This window comes from Oncorhynchus tshawytscha, linkage group LG29, assembly GCF_018296145.1.
Source record: "Oncorhynchus tshawytscha isolate Ot180627B linkage group LG29, Otsh_v2.0, whole genome shotgun sequence".
NCBI lineage: Eukaryota > Metazoa > Chordata > Actinopteri > Salmoniformes > Salmonidae > Oncorhynchus > Oncorhynchus tshawytscha.
The window spans coordinates 14,955,922-14,971,526 of record NC_056457.1 but is presented as its reverse complement, the minus strand read 5'-3'; the positions used below and the strand labels follow the sequence as shown (position 1 = coordinate 14,971,526).

The following is a 15,605-nucleotide window of genomic DNA, read 5'->3' as shown; positions in this document are numbered from 1 at the left end:
ACACCACCACTCACCCTACCCATCTCTACCCAGCCCAGCTTCACACCACCACTCACCCTACCCATCTCTACCCAGCCCAGGTTCACACCACCACTCACCCTACCCATCTCTACCCAGCCCAGCTTCACACCACCACTCACCCTACCCATCTCTACCCAGCCCAGCTTCACACCACCACTCACCCTACCCATCTCTACCCAGCCCTGCTTCACACCACCACTCACCCTACCCATCTCTACCCAGCCCTGGCCAGCTCTGCCCAGCCCTGGCCAGCTCTACCCAGCCCTGGCCATCTCTACCCATCCCTGGCCATCTCTGCCCAGCCCTGGCCATCTCTACCCAGCCCTGGCCAGCTTTGCTCAGCCTTGGCCAGCTCTGCCCAGCCCTGGCCAGCTCTGCACAGCCTTGCCCACCTCTGGCCAGCCCTACACAGCCCTGGCCAGCCCTACACAGCCCTGGCCAGCTCTACCCTGCACAAAGCACATTGACCTCCTCCTGGCTTTGGCACACTGGCACCACTCTAGCCCTTAGACCCACACGGCCCTGCCAACCAACAGTCAACTATACTGCCAACCCGCACTGCCAACCCTGACTGCATTCTCCGGACGCACAGGCATAACAGCTATGACATCAGAACACTGTGACCCTAAAGTACAACAGCCTTGCCTTTGAGAGTGTCTGTGACTGCTGTCCTTTATTGTCTTGTCCTGTCTGACAGGTTACAGGAAACGGAGAAGTTACAGAAGCTAATGTAGCTCTCTATGAGATGTTCGACGAGCAGGTGTCTACGTACTTTTGGCCATGGAGTGTACACCACAATAGCAAAGTGATGGATGGCTCAGTAGTTTTGAAACAGGAACAGGCTAACACTGACAGGGCTATCAGTATGTTGAGGTTGAACACTGACCCCAGTAGAAGCATGATGGATGGCTCAGTAGATTCTCTCCATTGTTGAGTAACAAGAGGGCGAGGGGGTGTCTCTCAAATGGCAACCTTTTTCCCATCTGGTGCATTACTTTTGACCAGGGCCCATTGGGTTATGGTCAAAAGTAGTTCACTATATAGCTAATAGGGTGCCAATTGGGAAGCAGACATACAATAGTACTGTGATGGATAGCTCCGTATATTCTCTCCATTGTATAGTAACACAGTGGAGGGTCTGGAGAGGCTTATCTCAACAGTCATAAAGTATGTATCTGTTCCAAATGGCACTATATTACCTACATAGTGCACTGCTTTTGACTAGAGCCCTATGGGTAAAGTAGTACACTATATAGGGAATAGGGTGCCATTTGGGATGCATCGATGAAAAACCCCAGTGTTCAGGCGTCATACACATGGTGGATTAAACAGCCTAAAGCCCTACAGGTCAGAGGTCACCAGTCTTTCATTTCAGGCACAGCAGTGTTCTGTCGTTAATTACCCCATCACACAAACAGCAGCTGGAAGGCAGGAGGCCTACTGCAACACCAGTCAATGTCTGCGACCCAAATTGGGCCCTATTCCCTATATAGTGCGCAACTTTTAACCAGGGCCCCATGGTTGAAAGAAGTCCACTATATGGGGAATAGTGTGCCATTTGGGACGCAGGTCATTAGAGTGGAGGCCTGGCATGGGAAGCTACTTCTCTGTAGATTTTCAGACACACAGCTTGTTTAAAAAAATAAAAAAACTGGTCCCTCCTGTCTGCAGTAAACTCCTGAGGATGGAAGAGGCAGTTCAACCACCCAGCACACCAATAGCCTGCCCCTACTCTAACCCTCAACTCTACCACTGTCCTAACCAATACCTGTCCCCTAACCTGACTTGTTCCTCTCCTGTGTTCCTCTACAGTAAACTCCTAAGGCAGAAGGAGGATGGTGGAGGCAGTCCAACCACCCCTCACACCAACAGCCTTCCCAAGTACAAGAAGGTCAAAGAGGTGTGTCAACAGGCAGAGTTCCAGACGCCCTGCCAACAGCCTGGGCAGGTATGTGTATTCACACACATGCACATGCACATACAAAAACACTCATACCCACACACACTAGCATTGAATATTTTCCCGGTATTTTACAAATGTTCCATCCCGAGAATAAATCCCTTTTCTCCCGGGTAACCCTGTATTTCCCGCCAAAACTGGAAGTGTCATTCAAAAGCATTATAAAGTGTACAAATAGGCCTATGTCTGGATTTGATTAGAGCTTTGGTTGAAAATTCAAGCCGGATGCTACCTGAGCCCGATGAGCCCTACATTACGGACATTTTATGAGCCCTACATTGAAGACATTTAATGAGCCCAGGCCCAAGCCCAAATGACTGTGCCATTACCCAATACGTATGTGATAAAGGATACTGCAGATTGCAAAGGACAGAAAAACATAAAAGTCCATAGATGTAGCCAGCTAGCTATAGATTATGCTCTCTTCGGTAAATAAATTAAACTAGCTCCACGAGGCTCATCTTTTTGAGTGTGAACTGTATTACTGTATTATATTATATGAACTTGAATTACACGCATAGTTCCAACCACGATGAAGCAGGGAGAGAGCATGAGATTCTGCTGCAGCACGAGGCCTACAAAGTTACAAGAATAGGCTAGCAAATTTTGATTTTAATTTAGAAATATAACACGATAATTAGTAGACTGGCGCATATGTAGGCCTACCTTTCATAATATTTCCCCTAATGTTATTAGCCTACCTCCTCTTTCTCTCTCTATTTTTCCTTCATCCCCTCCTCGCTTTCGACACTTAAATACACTCTAATGATATTCTTGAGGGCATTCACTTCTCTTCAAGAAGATGAAATGGTTATGGCTCTGAATAAATAACTGGTATAGCCGACCGCCATCGCTCTTCTTTGAAACATTCAGCAAACAAGCGTTTGCATCCCTATTCGCAAAGTCTATTGGTCTAAGAAATGCTAAAAGAAATGATGTCCAGCAAGCTATTCCTGTCTAGATTTTCCTGCATGGGACTGCAAGAGTTTAGGAGCGTTTTTTAAGGCCATCGGTAATTAGCTTATTATGGATAACCCATCATTAATAAGCTAAATGTAAGGCTAATACTGCATTGAATGTATTACCTGAAAGTGGTAGACTAGGATATCTCTCTCTTTATCTGTCTATACATATATATATATATATATACTATATATATGTCTATATATATATATATATATATATATATATATATATATATATATATATATATATATATATATATATATATGTGTGTATATGTCCTAGCCTGCCTCTTTCAGGTAATACATTATATACCTATACAGTACGAGTCAAAAGTTTGGACACCCCTACTCATTCAAGGGAATTTCTATATTTGTACTATTTTCTACTAGTGAAGACATCAACACTATGGAATTATGTAGTAACCAAAAAGTGTTAAACAAACCCAAATATATTTTAGATTATTCAAAGTAGTCACCCTTTGCCTTGAAGACAACTTGTCACACTCTTGGCATTCTCTCAACCAGCTTCATGAGGAATGCTTTCCCAACAGTCTTGAAGGAGTTCCCACATATGCTGAGCACTTGCTTTTCCTTCAGTCTGCGGTCCAACTCATCGCAGACTGAAGGTTGAGGTCGGGTGAATGTGGAAGCCAGGTCATCTGATGCAGCACTCCATCACTCTCCTTCTTGGTCAAATAGCCCTTACACAACCTGGAGGTGTGTTTTGTGTCATTGTCCTGTTGAAATTAAATTATAGTCCCACTAAGCGCAAACCAGATGGGATGGCGTATCGCTGCAGAATGCTGTGGTAGCCATGCTAGTAAAGTGTGCCTTGAATTCTAAATAAATCATAGATAGTGTCACTAGCAAAGCACCCTTACACCATCACACTTCCTCCTCCATGCTTCACGGTGGGAACCACACAGGCGGGGATCATCTGTTCACCTACTCTGCGTCTATCAAAGACACGGCGTTTGGAACCAAAAATCTCAAATTTGGACGCATCAGACTTAAGAACAGATCTCCACTGGTGTTTCTTGGCCCAAGCAAGTCTCTTCTTCTTATTGGTGTCCTTTAGTAGTGGTTTCTTTGCAGCAATTAGACTATGAAGGCCTGAATCACGCAGTCTCCTCTGAACAGTTGATGTTGAGATGTGTCAGTTACTTGAACTCTGTGAAGCATTTATTTGGTCTGCAATTTCTGAGGCTGGTAACTCTAACTCTAACTGAACTTATTCTCTGCAGTAGAGGTAACTCTGGGTCTTCCTTTCCTGTGGCGGTCCTCATGCGAGCCAAAGTCACCATGGCGTTTGATGGTTTTTGAGACTGCACTTGAAGAAACTTTCAAAGTTCTTGACATTTTCTGTATGTACTTCATGTCTTAAAGTAATGATGGACTGTCGTTTCTCCTGGCCTATTTGAGCTGTTCTTTTACCAAATAGGGCTATCTTCTGTATACCCCCCTACCTAGTCCCAACACAACTGATTGGCTCAAACGCATTAACAAGGGGAAAAAAAATCCACAAATGAACTTTTAACAAGGCACACCTGTTAATTGAAATGCATTCCAGGCGACTTCCTCATTAAGCTGGTTGAGAGAATGGCAAGAGTGTGCAAAGCTGCCATCAAGGCAAAGGGTGGCTACTTTGAGGAATGTCAAATATAAAATATATTTCATTTGTTTAACACCTTTTTGATTACTACATGATTCCGGATGTGTTATTTCATAGTTTGTCTTTACTATTATTCTACAATATAGGAAATAGTCCAAATAAAGAAAAGCCCTTGCATGAGTAGCTGTGTCCAAGCTTTTGACTGGTACTGTGTATATAGGGCAATATAGGGCTATGTTGGATGCCATTTGAATGGATTTGATGGATTTGATGGATAGAGAGAGAGAGAGAGAGAGAGAGAGAGAGAGAGAGAGAGAGAGAGAGAGATGAAAGCTACGGCTGTTTTAAAAGTCCGTAGTTGCAGTTTTTATTTTATTTTTAAGTATGATATTTACACACCAAAAAAAAACAAGGTGACCCCCGAAAGCCAGATGGAGATTGGTAAAGTAGATGCGCATTTGGTCTTTATATTACTATAGCATAGTGTTGCAGCAAATGTCGGGCTACCCATCACAAGAAAAAGTGTCACCAGGATGAGATGATAGGTCAACATGCGTTGTGAACTGAGTTTCATACTGAGATGGGCTGTCCGTCCCCACCCTGAGCGTTGATGATTGGTCATGCAGCTGCCGCAGCGAAGGCTGATTTAGACATATCATTTAACCTCCATTACATGCCGTGCTGTACATATAAATCATTTATTATAATTCACCGGTTTCTCGCAGTTATTTATCCCGGGAAAAGGGAGTGGTTTTGGTCCATAAATCTCGGCAACCGGGTTACCGCCATTCAACCGTAACACACACACCATAGAGTGTGTAACAAGGTTCCCTGAAACACACACCCACCTGAATGTGGACAGAGTTCCCCCTGTTGCTGTCTTTAATGAAGAATTACGTCTTACATGTGCACACTTACAAGCTGCCTGGTTCACATTAGAAAGCCCTGCTGGCTGCTACCTGAACATTGGACCAATTTGTATTGTTCAGGTCTGCCAACTCTGTGGCTGTACACCAGTGGTTAGTAGCTGGTCTAACCACTAAAGAGTGTGTGTGTGTGTGTGTGTGTGTGTGTGTGTGTGTGTGTGTGTGTGTGTGTGTGTGTGTGGCTGGTCTACCAGGACCTGCCAGCCTTTTAATGGGTTTGGGATGAAAGGGTCCCAGAGAAAAATTAGTCCCTCGTTCAAACGGTACAAAAATGTCCAATTACTGGACATTTGCAGTAAATGGCTATTTGACTTATGGCTGGCTGCAGAGTCTATGGCTGCTGTGTGCTTTGGCTAGGACAGACTACAACGCAGAAGAGGAATTATACTCTATGGAAAAGATTGTTACTGAAACAAAGAAGTTGAGGAAATCGAATGTGTTAGGTTATGTGGGGGAACCCGCTTTAGTCTTTAAATAGCATGCAAGATTGCGGGGGGTGATGGTTTAGTGTGTGCATGCAGCGTATGCAGCCAGCGAATGTGTAATTATAACACATACATGTGGAGGTTTAGTCCTAGCTAGCTATAGCCCTTGTCTGGTATTATTTAACCGTGTCTCCTAGTTAGTAGCCTCCCTCTGTCTCTGTGGGGTGTTCCTTTAGAAAGAACAATATGGAGGGAAAGTCTATTAAAGTCTTAAAACAGCTGGTTAGAACACACACACACACACGGGTCTGTGGTCAATAGACACCTGTCCACCAAGGATCAAATCGATGATTTAAAGGGGAGGGCTAAAGCTCAAAGCACTTCAAAGCCTTTGCGGTCAATGTATTTAAAGGGGAGTAGACAACAGCAACTGTTACCTAAAAGACATGGGGACCTTAGAAGTGTTTTCAGAGTGAAAGGGCAGTATGACAGCCTATAGGACTGTGTGACTGTGGGAAGAATATGAGTGGCTTAGTAAGGTGGCTGTCCCAAACCGAACCCTATTCCTCATATAGTGCACTACTTTTGACCAGAGCCCTACCGATCCAGGTCAAAAATAATGCACTAAATGTGCCATTTGGGACGGGAACGTTTGTATTTATAGATGTCATAAACTCAAGGTTCCATTCTGTCTTATTCTATTCTATAAGAATAGGACTCCCTTCCTGCTGGCTCTCTGCTCTGATCTCTCACCCAGTTCATTTGCAGCAGGCTATCTCTCTCAATCTGTAAATGAATGAATCATGTGTGTCAGTCTGCAAGAGCTGTAGCAGCTTGGGTCTGCCACTTCTAGAGCAAGTCTCAGCTTGTAGGGTCTCCTCTCTCTCTCTCTCTCTCTCTCTCTCTCTCTCTCGCCCTCTCTCTCACTCTCACTCACTCACTCACTCACTCACTCACTCACTCACTCACTCACTCACTCACTCACTCACTGTTTTTCACAGTCTGTCAGAGTGGAATGTGGCTGAAAAGTCCTAAAAGCACTGCACAGACAGCAAGCCTCTCTCTCTCTCGCTCCCCCTCCTCTTCCTCCCCGCCCCCTCTCCCCTCCTTACGACTCTCTTCCTCCCTCCCTTGCCCTCTTGATATAACATGGCTGTCAGGGCCATCTGTCAGTCAGCTGTCTGTCAGTGAGCGTCTGAGTGAGTGGTCCACAGAGGAAACCCGATCCTACCCATAGTCCTTTGTTTGGCACTCTCGTTCCCACACTCACCAGGCAGCGAGCAACCGTCTGCACTGCCATGGTCCGCAGATATGCCCCCCCTCATTACCTACATCCTAAACTGCACCCTATTCACAATATAGTCCACTACTTTTGACCAGAGTCAAAAGGTTGTAGGCCCTGGTCACTCTAGTGCACTATATAGGGACTAGGGTGTAATTTGGGATGCAACCCCAAACACTTTAAGCCAAATTATCACATTACTTACTTAGCCGAATGAGCTTTCACTTTCTTTGACCCCTCCCTTTCAACTTGACTGATTCATGGAGTTGGGGGTAGGAGACATTGTGGATGTGCACCACTAACTAGATTATGCTGGCGATGCAGCTGGGGGTTTGGAACATAGACAGACAGGGAGACAGGTAAAGAAAGAGACAGGGAGATGGAAAAAGAGACAGAGGTGGAGAGAGAGACAGGTAAAGAAAGAAGACAAGGAGACGGAGAAAAAGACAGCGGTGGGGAAAGACAGGTAAAGAAAGATACAGAGAGACAGGTAAAGAAAGAGACAGGGAGATGGAAAAAGAGACAGAGGTGGAGAGAGAGACAGGTAAAGAAAGAGACAGGGAGATGGAAAAAGAGACAGAGGTGGAGAGAGAGACAGGTAAAGAAAGAAGACAAGGAGATGGAGAAAAAGACAGAGGTGGAGAAAGACAGGTAAAGAAAGATACAGAGAGACAGGTAAAGAAAGATACAGAGAGACAGGTAAAGAAAGATACAGAGAGACAGGTAAAGAAAGAGACGGAGAGAGAGACAGGTAAAGAAAGAGACAGAGACGAAGAGAGAGACAGTAAAGAAAGATACAGAGAGACGGAGAGAGAGACAGAGAGACGGAGAGAGAGACAAGAAAAGAAAGAGACAGAGAGACAGAGAGAGACAGGTAAAGAAAGAGACAGAGAGACAGGTAAAGAAAGAGATGGAGAGAGAGACAGATAAAGAAAGAGAGAGACGGAGAGAGAGACAGGTAAAGAAAGAGACAGACAGAGAGAGAGACAGGTAAAGAAAGAGACAGACAGAGAGAGAGACAGGTAAAGAACAGAGACAGACAGAGAGAGAGACAGGTAAAGAAAGATACAGAGAGACAGGTAAAGAAAGATACAGAGAGACAGGTAAAGAAAGAGACAGACAGAGAGAGAGACAGGTAAAGAAAGAGACAGAGAGACGGAGAGAGAGACAGGTAAAGAAAGAGACAGAGACGGAGAGAGAGACAGGTAAAGAAAGAGACAGACAGAGAGAGAGACAGGTAAAGAAAGAGACAGACAGAGAGAGAGACAGGTAAAGAAAGATACAGAGAGACAGGTAAAGAAAGATACAGAGAGACAGGTAAAGAAAGAGACAGAGACGAAGAGAGAGACAGTAAAGAAAGATACAGAGAGACGGAGAGAGAGACAGGTAAAGAAAGAGACAGAGAGAGACAGGTAAAGAAAGAGACAGAGACGGAGAGAGAGACAGGTAAAGAAAGAGACAGAGAGACGGAGAGAGAGACAGAGAGACGGAGAGAGAGACAATAAAAGAAAGAGACAGAGAGACAGAGAGAGACAGGTAAAGAAAGAGACAGAGACGGAGAGAGAGACAGGTAAAGAAAGAGATGGGTAGACAGGTAAAGAAAGAGACGGAGAGATGGAGAGACAGGTAAAGAAAGAAGAGACAGAGACGGAGAGAGAGACAGGTAAAGAAAGAGATGGGTAGACAGGTAAAGAAAGAGACGGAGAGATGGAGAGACAGGTAAAGAAAGAGACAGAGACGAAGAGAGAGACAGTAAAGAAAGATACAGAGAGACGGAGAGAGAGACAGAGAGACGGAGAGAGAGACAAGAAAAGAAAGAGACAGAGAGACAGAGAGAGACAGGTAAAGAAAGAGACAGAGACAGAGAGAGAGACAGGTAAAGAAAGAGACAGAGACGAAGAGAGAGACAGGTAAAGAAAGAGACAGAGAGACAGGTAAAGAAAGAGACAGACGGAGAGAGAGACAGGTAAAGAAAGAGACAGAGATGGAGAGAGAGACAGGTAAAGAAAGAGACAGACGGAGAGAGAGACAGGTAAAGAAAGAGACAGGTAAAGAAAAAGACAGAGACGGAGAGAGAGACAGGTAAAGAAAGAGACAGACAGAGAGAGAGACAGGTAAAGAAAGAGACAGACAGAGAGAGAGACAGGTAAAGAAAGAGACAGAGACGGAGAGAGTGACAGGTAAATAAAGAGACAGAAACGGAGAGAGACAGGTAAAGAAAGAGAAGGAGAGAGAGACAGGTAAAGAAAGAGACAGAGACGGAGAGAGAGACAGGTAAAGAAAGAGACAGAGAGACAGGTAAAGAAAGAGACAGAGACGGAGAGAGAGACAGGTAAAGAAAGAGACAGAGAAGGAGAGAGAGACAGGTAAAGAAAGAGACAGAGACGGAGAGAGAGACAGGTAAAGAAAGAGACAGAGAAGGAGAGAGAGACAGGTAAAGAAAGAGACAGAGACAGAGAGAGAGACAGGTAAAGAAAGAGACAGAGAGACAGAGAGAGACAGGTAAAGAAAGAGACAGAGACAGAGAGAGAGACAGGTAAAGAAAGAGACAGAGACGGAGAGAGAGACAGGTAAAGAAAGAGACAGAGAGACAGGTAAAGAAAGAGACAGACGGAGAGAGAGAGACAGGTAAAGAAAGAGACAGAGATGGAGAGAGAGACAGGTAAAGAAAGAGACAGACGGAGAGAGAGACAGGTAAAGAAAGAGACAGAGACGAAGAGAGAGACAGTAAAGAACGATACAGAGAGACGGAGATAGAGACAGGTAAAGAAAGAGACAGACGGAGAGAGAGACAGGTAAAGAAAGAGACAGAGACGAAGAGAGAGACAGTAAAGAACGATACAGAGAGACGGAGATAGAGACAGGTAAAGAAAGAGACAGAGAGAGACAGGTAAAGAAAGAGACAGAGACGGAGAGAGAGACAGGTAAAGAAAGAGACAGAGAGACGGAGAGAGAGACAGAGAGACGGAGAGAGAGACAATAAAAGAAAGAGACAGAGAGACAGAGAGAGACAGGTAAAGAAAGAGACAGAGACGGAGAGAGAGACAGGTAAAGAAAGAGATGGGTAGACAGGTAAAGAAAGAGACGGAGAGATGGAGAGACAGGTAAAGAAAGAGACAGAGACGGAGAGAGAGACAGGTAAAGAAAGAGATGGGTAGACAGGTAAAGAAAGAGACGGAGAGATGGAGAGACAGGTAAAGAAAGAGACAGAGACGAAGAGAGAGACAGTAAAGAAAGATACAGAGAGACGGAGAGAGAGACAGAGAGACGGAGAGAGAGACAAGAAAAGAAAGAGACAGAGAGACAGAGAGAGACAGGTAAAGAAAGAGACAGAGACAGAGAGAGAGACAGGTAAAGAAAGAGACAGAGACGAAGAGAGAGACAGGTAAAGAAAGAGACAGAGAGACAGGTAAAGAAAGAGACAGACGGAGAGAGAGACAGGTAAAGAAAGAGACAGAGATGGAGAGAGAGACAGGTAAAGAAAGAGACAGACGGCGAGAGAGACAGGTAAAGAAAGAGACAGGTAAAGAAAAAAGACAGAGACGGAGAGAGAGACAGGTAAAGAAAGAGACAGACAGAGAGAGAGACAGGTAAAGAAAGAGACAGACAGAGAGAGAGACAGGTAAAGAAAGAGACAGAGACGGAGAGAGTGACAGGTAAATAAAGAGACAGAAACGGAGAGAGACAGGTAAAGAAAGAGAAGGAGAGAGAGACAGGTAAAGAAAGAGACAGAGACGGAGAGAGAGACAGGTAAAGAAAGAGACAGAGAGACAGGTAAAGAAAGAGACAGAGACGGAGAGAGAGACAGGTAAAGAAAGAGACAGAGAAGGAGAGAGAGACAGGTAAAGAAAGAGACAGAGAGACAGAGAGAGACAGGTAAAGAAAGAGACAGAGAGAGAGAGAGAGACAGGTAAAGAAAGAGACAGAGAGACAGAGAGACAGGTAAAGAAAGAGACAGAGAGACAGAGAGAGACAGGTAAAGAAAGAGACAGAGACAGAGAGAGAGACAGGTAAAGAAAGAGACAGAGACGAAGAGAGAGACAGGTAAAGAAAGAGACAGAGAGACAGGTAAAGAAAGAGACAGACGGAGAGAGAGACAGGTAAAGAAAGAGACAGAGATGGAGAGAGAGACAGGTAAAGAAAGAGACAGACGGAGAGAGAGACAGGTAAAGAAAGAGACAGGTAAAGAAAGAGACAGAGACGGAGAGAGAGACAGGTAAAGAAAGAGACAGACAGAGAGAGAGACAGGTAAAGAAAGAGACAGACAGAGAGAGAGACAGGTAAAGAAAGAGACAGAGACGGAGAGAGTGACAGGTAAAGAAAGAGACAGAGACGGAGAGAGAGACAGGTAAAGAAAGAGAAGGAGAGAGAGACAGGTAAAGAAAGAGACAGAGACGACAGAGAGAGACAGGTAAAGAAAGAGACAGAGAGACAGGTAAAGAAAGAGACAGAGACGGAGAGAGACAGGAGACAGGTAAAGAAAGAGACAGAGAAGGAGAGAGAGACAGGTAAAGAAAGAGACAGAGACGGAGAGAGAGACAGGTAAAGAAAGAGACAGAGAAGGAGAGAGAGACAGGTAAAGAAAGAGACAGGTAGAAGGAGACAGAGAGAGGTAAAGAAAGAGACAGAGACGGAGAGAGAGACAGGTAAAGAAAGAGAAAGAGAAGAAGAGAGAGACAGATAAAGAAAGAGAGAGACGGAGAGAGAGACAGGTAAAGAAAGAGACAGAGAGAGAGAGAGACAGGTAAAGAAAGAGACAGACAGAGAGAGAGACAGGTAAAGAAAGAGACAGAGACGGAGAGAGAGACAGGTAAAGAAAGAGACAGAGAAGGAGAGAGAGACAGGTAAAGAAAGAGACAGAGACGGAGAGAGAGACAGGTAAAGAAAGAGACAGAGACGGAGAGAGAGACAGGTAAAGAAAGAGACAGAGAAGGAGAGAGAGACAGGTAAAGAAAGAGACAGAGACGGAGAGAGAGACAGGTAAAGAAAGAGAAGGAGAGAGAGACAGGTAAAGAAAGAGACAGAGACGGAGAGAGAGACAGGTAAAGAAAGAGACAGAGACGGAGAGAGAGACAGGTAAAGAAAGAGACAGAGAAGGAGAGAGAGACAGGTAAAGAAAGAGACAGAGACGGAGAGAGAGACAGGTAAAGAAAGAGACAGAGAAGGAGAGAGAGACAGGTAAAGAAAGAGACAGAGACGGAGAGAGAGACAGGTAAAGAAAGAGACAGAGAGACAGGTAAAGAAAGAGACAGAGACGGAGAGAGAGACAGGTAAAGAAAGAGACAGAGAAGGAGAGAGAGACAGGTAAAGAAAGAGACAGAGACGGAGAGATAGAGACAGGTAAAGAAAGAGACAGAGAAGGAGAGAGAGACAGGTAAAGAAAGAGACAGAGACGGAGAGAGAGACAGGTAAAGAAAGAGACAGAGAAGGAGAGAGAGACAGGTAAAGAAAGAGACAGAGACAGAGAGAGAGACAGGTAAAGAAAGAGACAGAGACGGAGAGAGAGACAGGTAAAGAAAGAGACAGAGAAGGAGAGAGAGACAGGTAAAGAAAGAGACAGAGACGGAGAGAGAGACAGGTAAAGAAAGAGACAGAGACGGAGAGAGAGACAGGTAAAGAAAGAGACAGAGACGGAGAGAGAGACAGGTAAAGAAAGAGAAGGAGAGAGAGACAGGTAAAGAAAGAGACAGAGACGGAGAGAGAGACAGGTAAAGAAAGAGACAGAGACGGAGAGAGAGACAGGTAAAGAAAGAGACAGAGAAGGAGAGAGAGACAGGTAAAGAGACAGAGACGGAGAGAGAGACAAAAGAAAGAGACAGAGACGGAGAGAGAGACAGGTAAAGAAAGAGACAGAGAAGGAGAGAGAGACAGGTAAAGAAAGAGACAGAGACGGAGAGAGAGACAGGTAAAGAAAGAGACAGAGACGGAGAGAGAGACAGGTAAAGAAAGAGACAGAGAAGGAGAGAGAGACAGGTAAAGAAAGAGACAGAGAAGGAGAGAGAGACAGGTAAAGAAAGAGACAGAGACGGAGAGAAAGACAGCGACAGAAAGCGGTATAGACAGAGGGAGCAAGCGAGAGACCGAGAGAGAGAGAGAGACCAAGAGATGGTGAGAGACCGCGAGAGCGAGACGGAGAGAAAGACAGCGACAGAAAGCGGTATAGACAGAGGGAGCAAGCGAGAGACCGAGAGATGGAGAGAGAGAGAGAGACCAAGAGATGGTGAGAGACCGCGAGAGCGAGACGGAGAGAAAGACAGAGGGAAAGGGTTTTTCACTTGGTTTACAGACAGCAGACTGATCCAATTCATTTGATGTGGTGGTTCTGGTTTATCTTTCTCTTCAGTTTTGGGATTCTGTTTCCCACCGCGTCTGTCTGTGATCTGGTTGAGATGTCTGTCTGTCAGAAGCACTGTGCTGTCTGGAAGTCTGTAAATGTAATGCAGAGGAAAGGAAAGGCCTTGGGCTCAATTATGAATCAATGTCTCGCTCCCGTTGTCCCACTTTCCATATGAGACTCGAAGGGAACAGTTTGTTTTCAGTCCAACTTTTTCCCCCATTGAATACAGCAGTTCAACATACGTGTTGTTCTGGCACGGACTCCAAGAAAGCGTATCTGTTGACAAAGTCATGATGAGAAAGAGCGCGATTTCATTAAGAAATACACTATAGTAGCGATTCTCGCGATGTTAACAAAGCACAAAGAGTCAATCTGTTTCCCAAATGGCACCCTATTTCCTATATCGTGCACTACTTTTGTAGGGTGCCATTTGAGACACATTCAATGTCTACAAAGACCTTTACATTGGAGTGGAGTAAAAACCATAACTCAAATCATCAACCACTATTATAACCATCTGTCTCCTTGTCTCTCCTCTACAGAAGTGGCACTGTGTGGAGGAGATCACAGGAAAGTGGCGTATCCAGAAGTGTAAGGGAGGTGGTCTGAAGGAAGGCCCCAGGAAGAGGGCCCGGAGCCTGAGGTCCCGCAGCAGCTACGACAGTCGGCAGAGGGACCCTTGCGACTGTGGCCCTGACAGCAGCCTCGACAAACCCTCCAGGTCCGACCGCCCAGGGCGCTCACACCGCCAGTTCCCACCTTCCTCTGGAGGACGAGGTGAGTAGAGTGGAGGGATGGGGGTGGCGGCTGGGGATGGGGCTGAGGGTGGTCCAGGCCAGGGAGTAGTGTCCTGAGCCAGCTTGCTCAATGGTAGCTGGGTAGATGTTGTTACAGGGGCATAGAGAATGGAGATGGACAGTTATGGTAACATATATCCATCTGTGGACTTACCACTCTGTATTTAAAGCTGTGTATGTTGGGCTATGGGAATAACAACCATGTCCATGTCTGCCAGAGCCTAAGCTTTGATTTACTGTTCAGGATTACTCAGGCTCTAAAGAGACACATGCAGGGAAGAGACAGAGGCACGAATAGAGCCCCTGTCATTAGATCACTGGTCTGGTGGAGATAGCTCCTGTCATTAGATCACTGGTCTGGTGGAGATAGCCCCTGTCATTAGATCACTGGTCTGGTGGAGATAGCTCCTGTCATTAGATCACTGATCTGGTGGAGATAGCTCCTGACATTAGATCACTGGTCTGGTGGAGATAGCTCCTGACATTAGATCACTGGTCTGGTGGAGATAGCTCCTGACATTAGATCACTGGTCTGGTGGAGATAGCTCCTGACATTAGATCACTGGTCTGGTGGAGATAGCTCCTGTCATTAGATCACTGGTCTGGTGGAGATAGCTCCTGACATTAGATCACTGGTCTGGTGGAGATAGCTCCTGACATTAGATCACTGGTCTGGTGGAGATAGCTCCTGTCATTAGATCACTGGTCTGGTGGAGATAGCTCCTGACAGTAGATCACTGGTCTGGTGGAGATAGCTCCTGACAGTAGATCACTGGTCTGGTGGAGATAGCTCCTGACAGTAGATCACTGGTCTGGTGGAGATAGCTCCTGTCATTAGATCACTGGTCTGGTGGAGATAGCTCCTGTCATTAGATCACTGGTCTGGTGGAGATAGCTCCTGACATTAGATCACTGGTCTGGTGGAGATAGCTCCTGACATTAGATCACTGGTCTGGTGGAGATAGCTCCTGACATTAGATTACTGGTCTGGTGGAGATAGCTCCTGACAGTAGATCACTGGTCTGGTGGAGATAGCTCCTGACAGTAGATCACTGGTCTGGTCATTTGGAATGTTGTGGCACCACCTAGTGGTGGCAACATTTTGCTCATGGAATTATCACATTCAATTCAGTTCAGAAAGGGCCATTTGTTTCCAGATTAAGTGACAGGACAAGATCTAATGACATACATACCCAATTACACATACCGAATACCAACATACATGAGTAAAGAAATGAAAAAAAGTCTGTTAATTAACTCTCTGTGATATTTGGTTATCA

The 15,605-nt window shown here is 45.4% G+C and overlaps 1 protein-coding gene across 4 annotated transcripts in view; it reads left to right on the top strand.

Annotated features, from left to right (window-relative positions):
* Nucleotides 1–15,605, top strand: part of sulf1 (sulfatase 1) — an 84,514-nt gene that overhangs the window by 58,060 nt on the left and 10,849 nt on the right. For all 4 annotated transcript variants that reach the window (XM_024413095.2, XM_024413094.1, XM_042308660.1 and 1 more), the window contains 2 exons: nucleotides 1,834–1,969; nucleotides 14,071–14,305. In XM_024413095.2, the coding sequence (XP_024268863.1) occupies nucleotides 1,834–1,969; nucleotides 14,071–14,305 (371 nt within the window). The remainder of the gene's footprint in view (nucleotides 1–1,833; nucleotides 1,970–14,070; nucleotides 14,306–15,605) is intronic.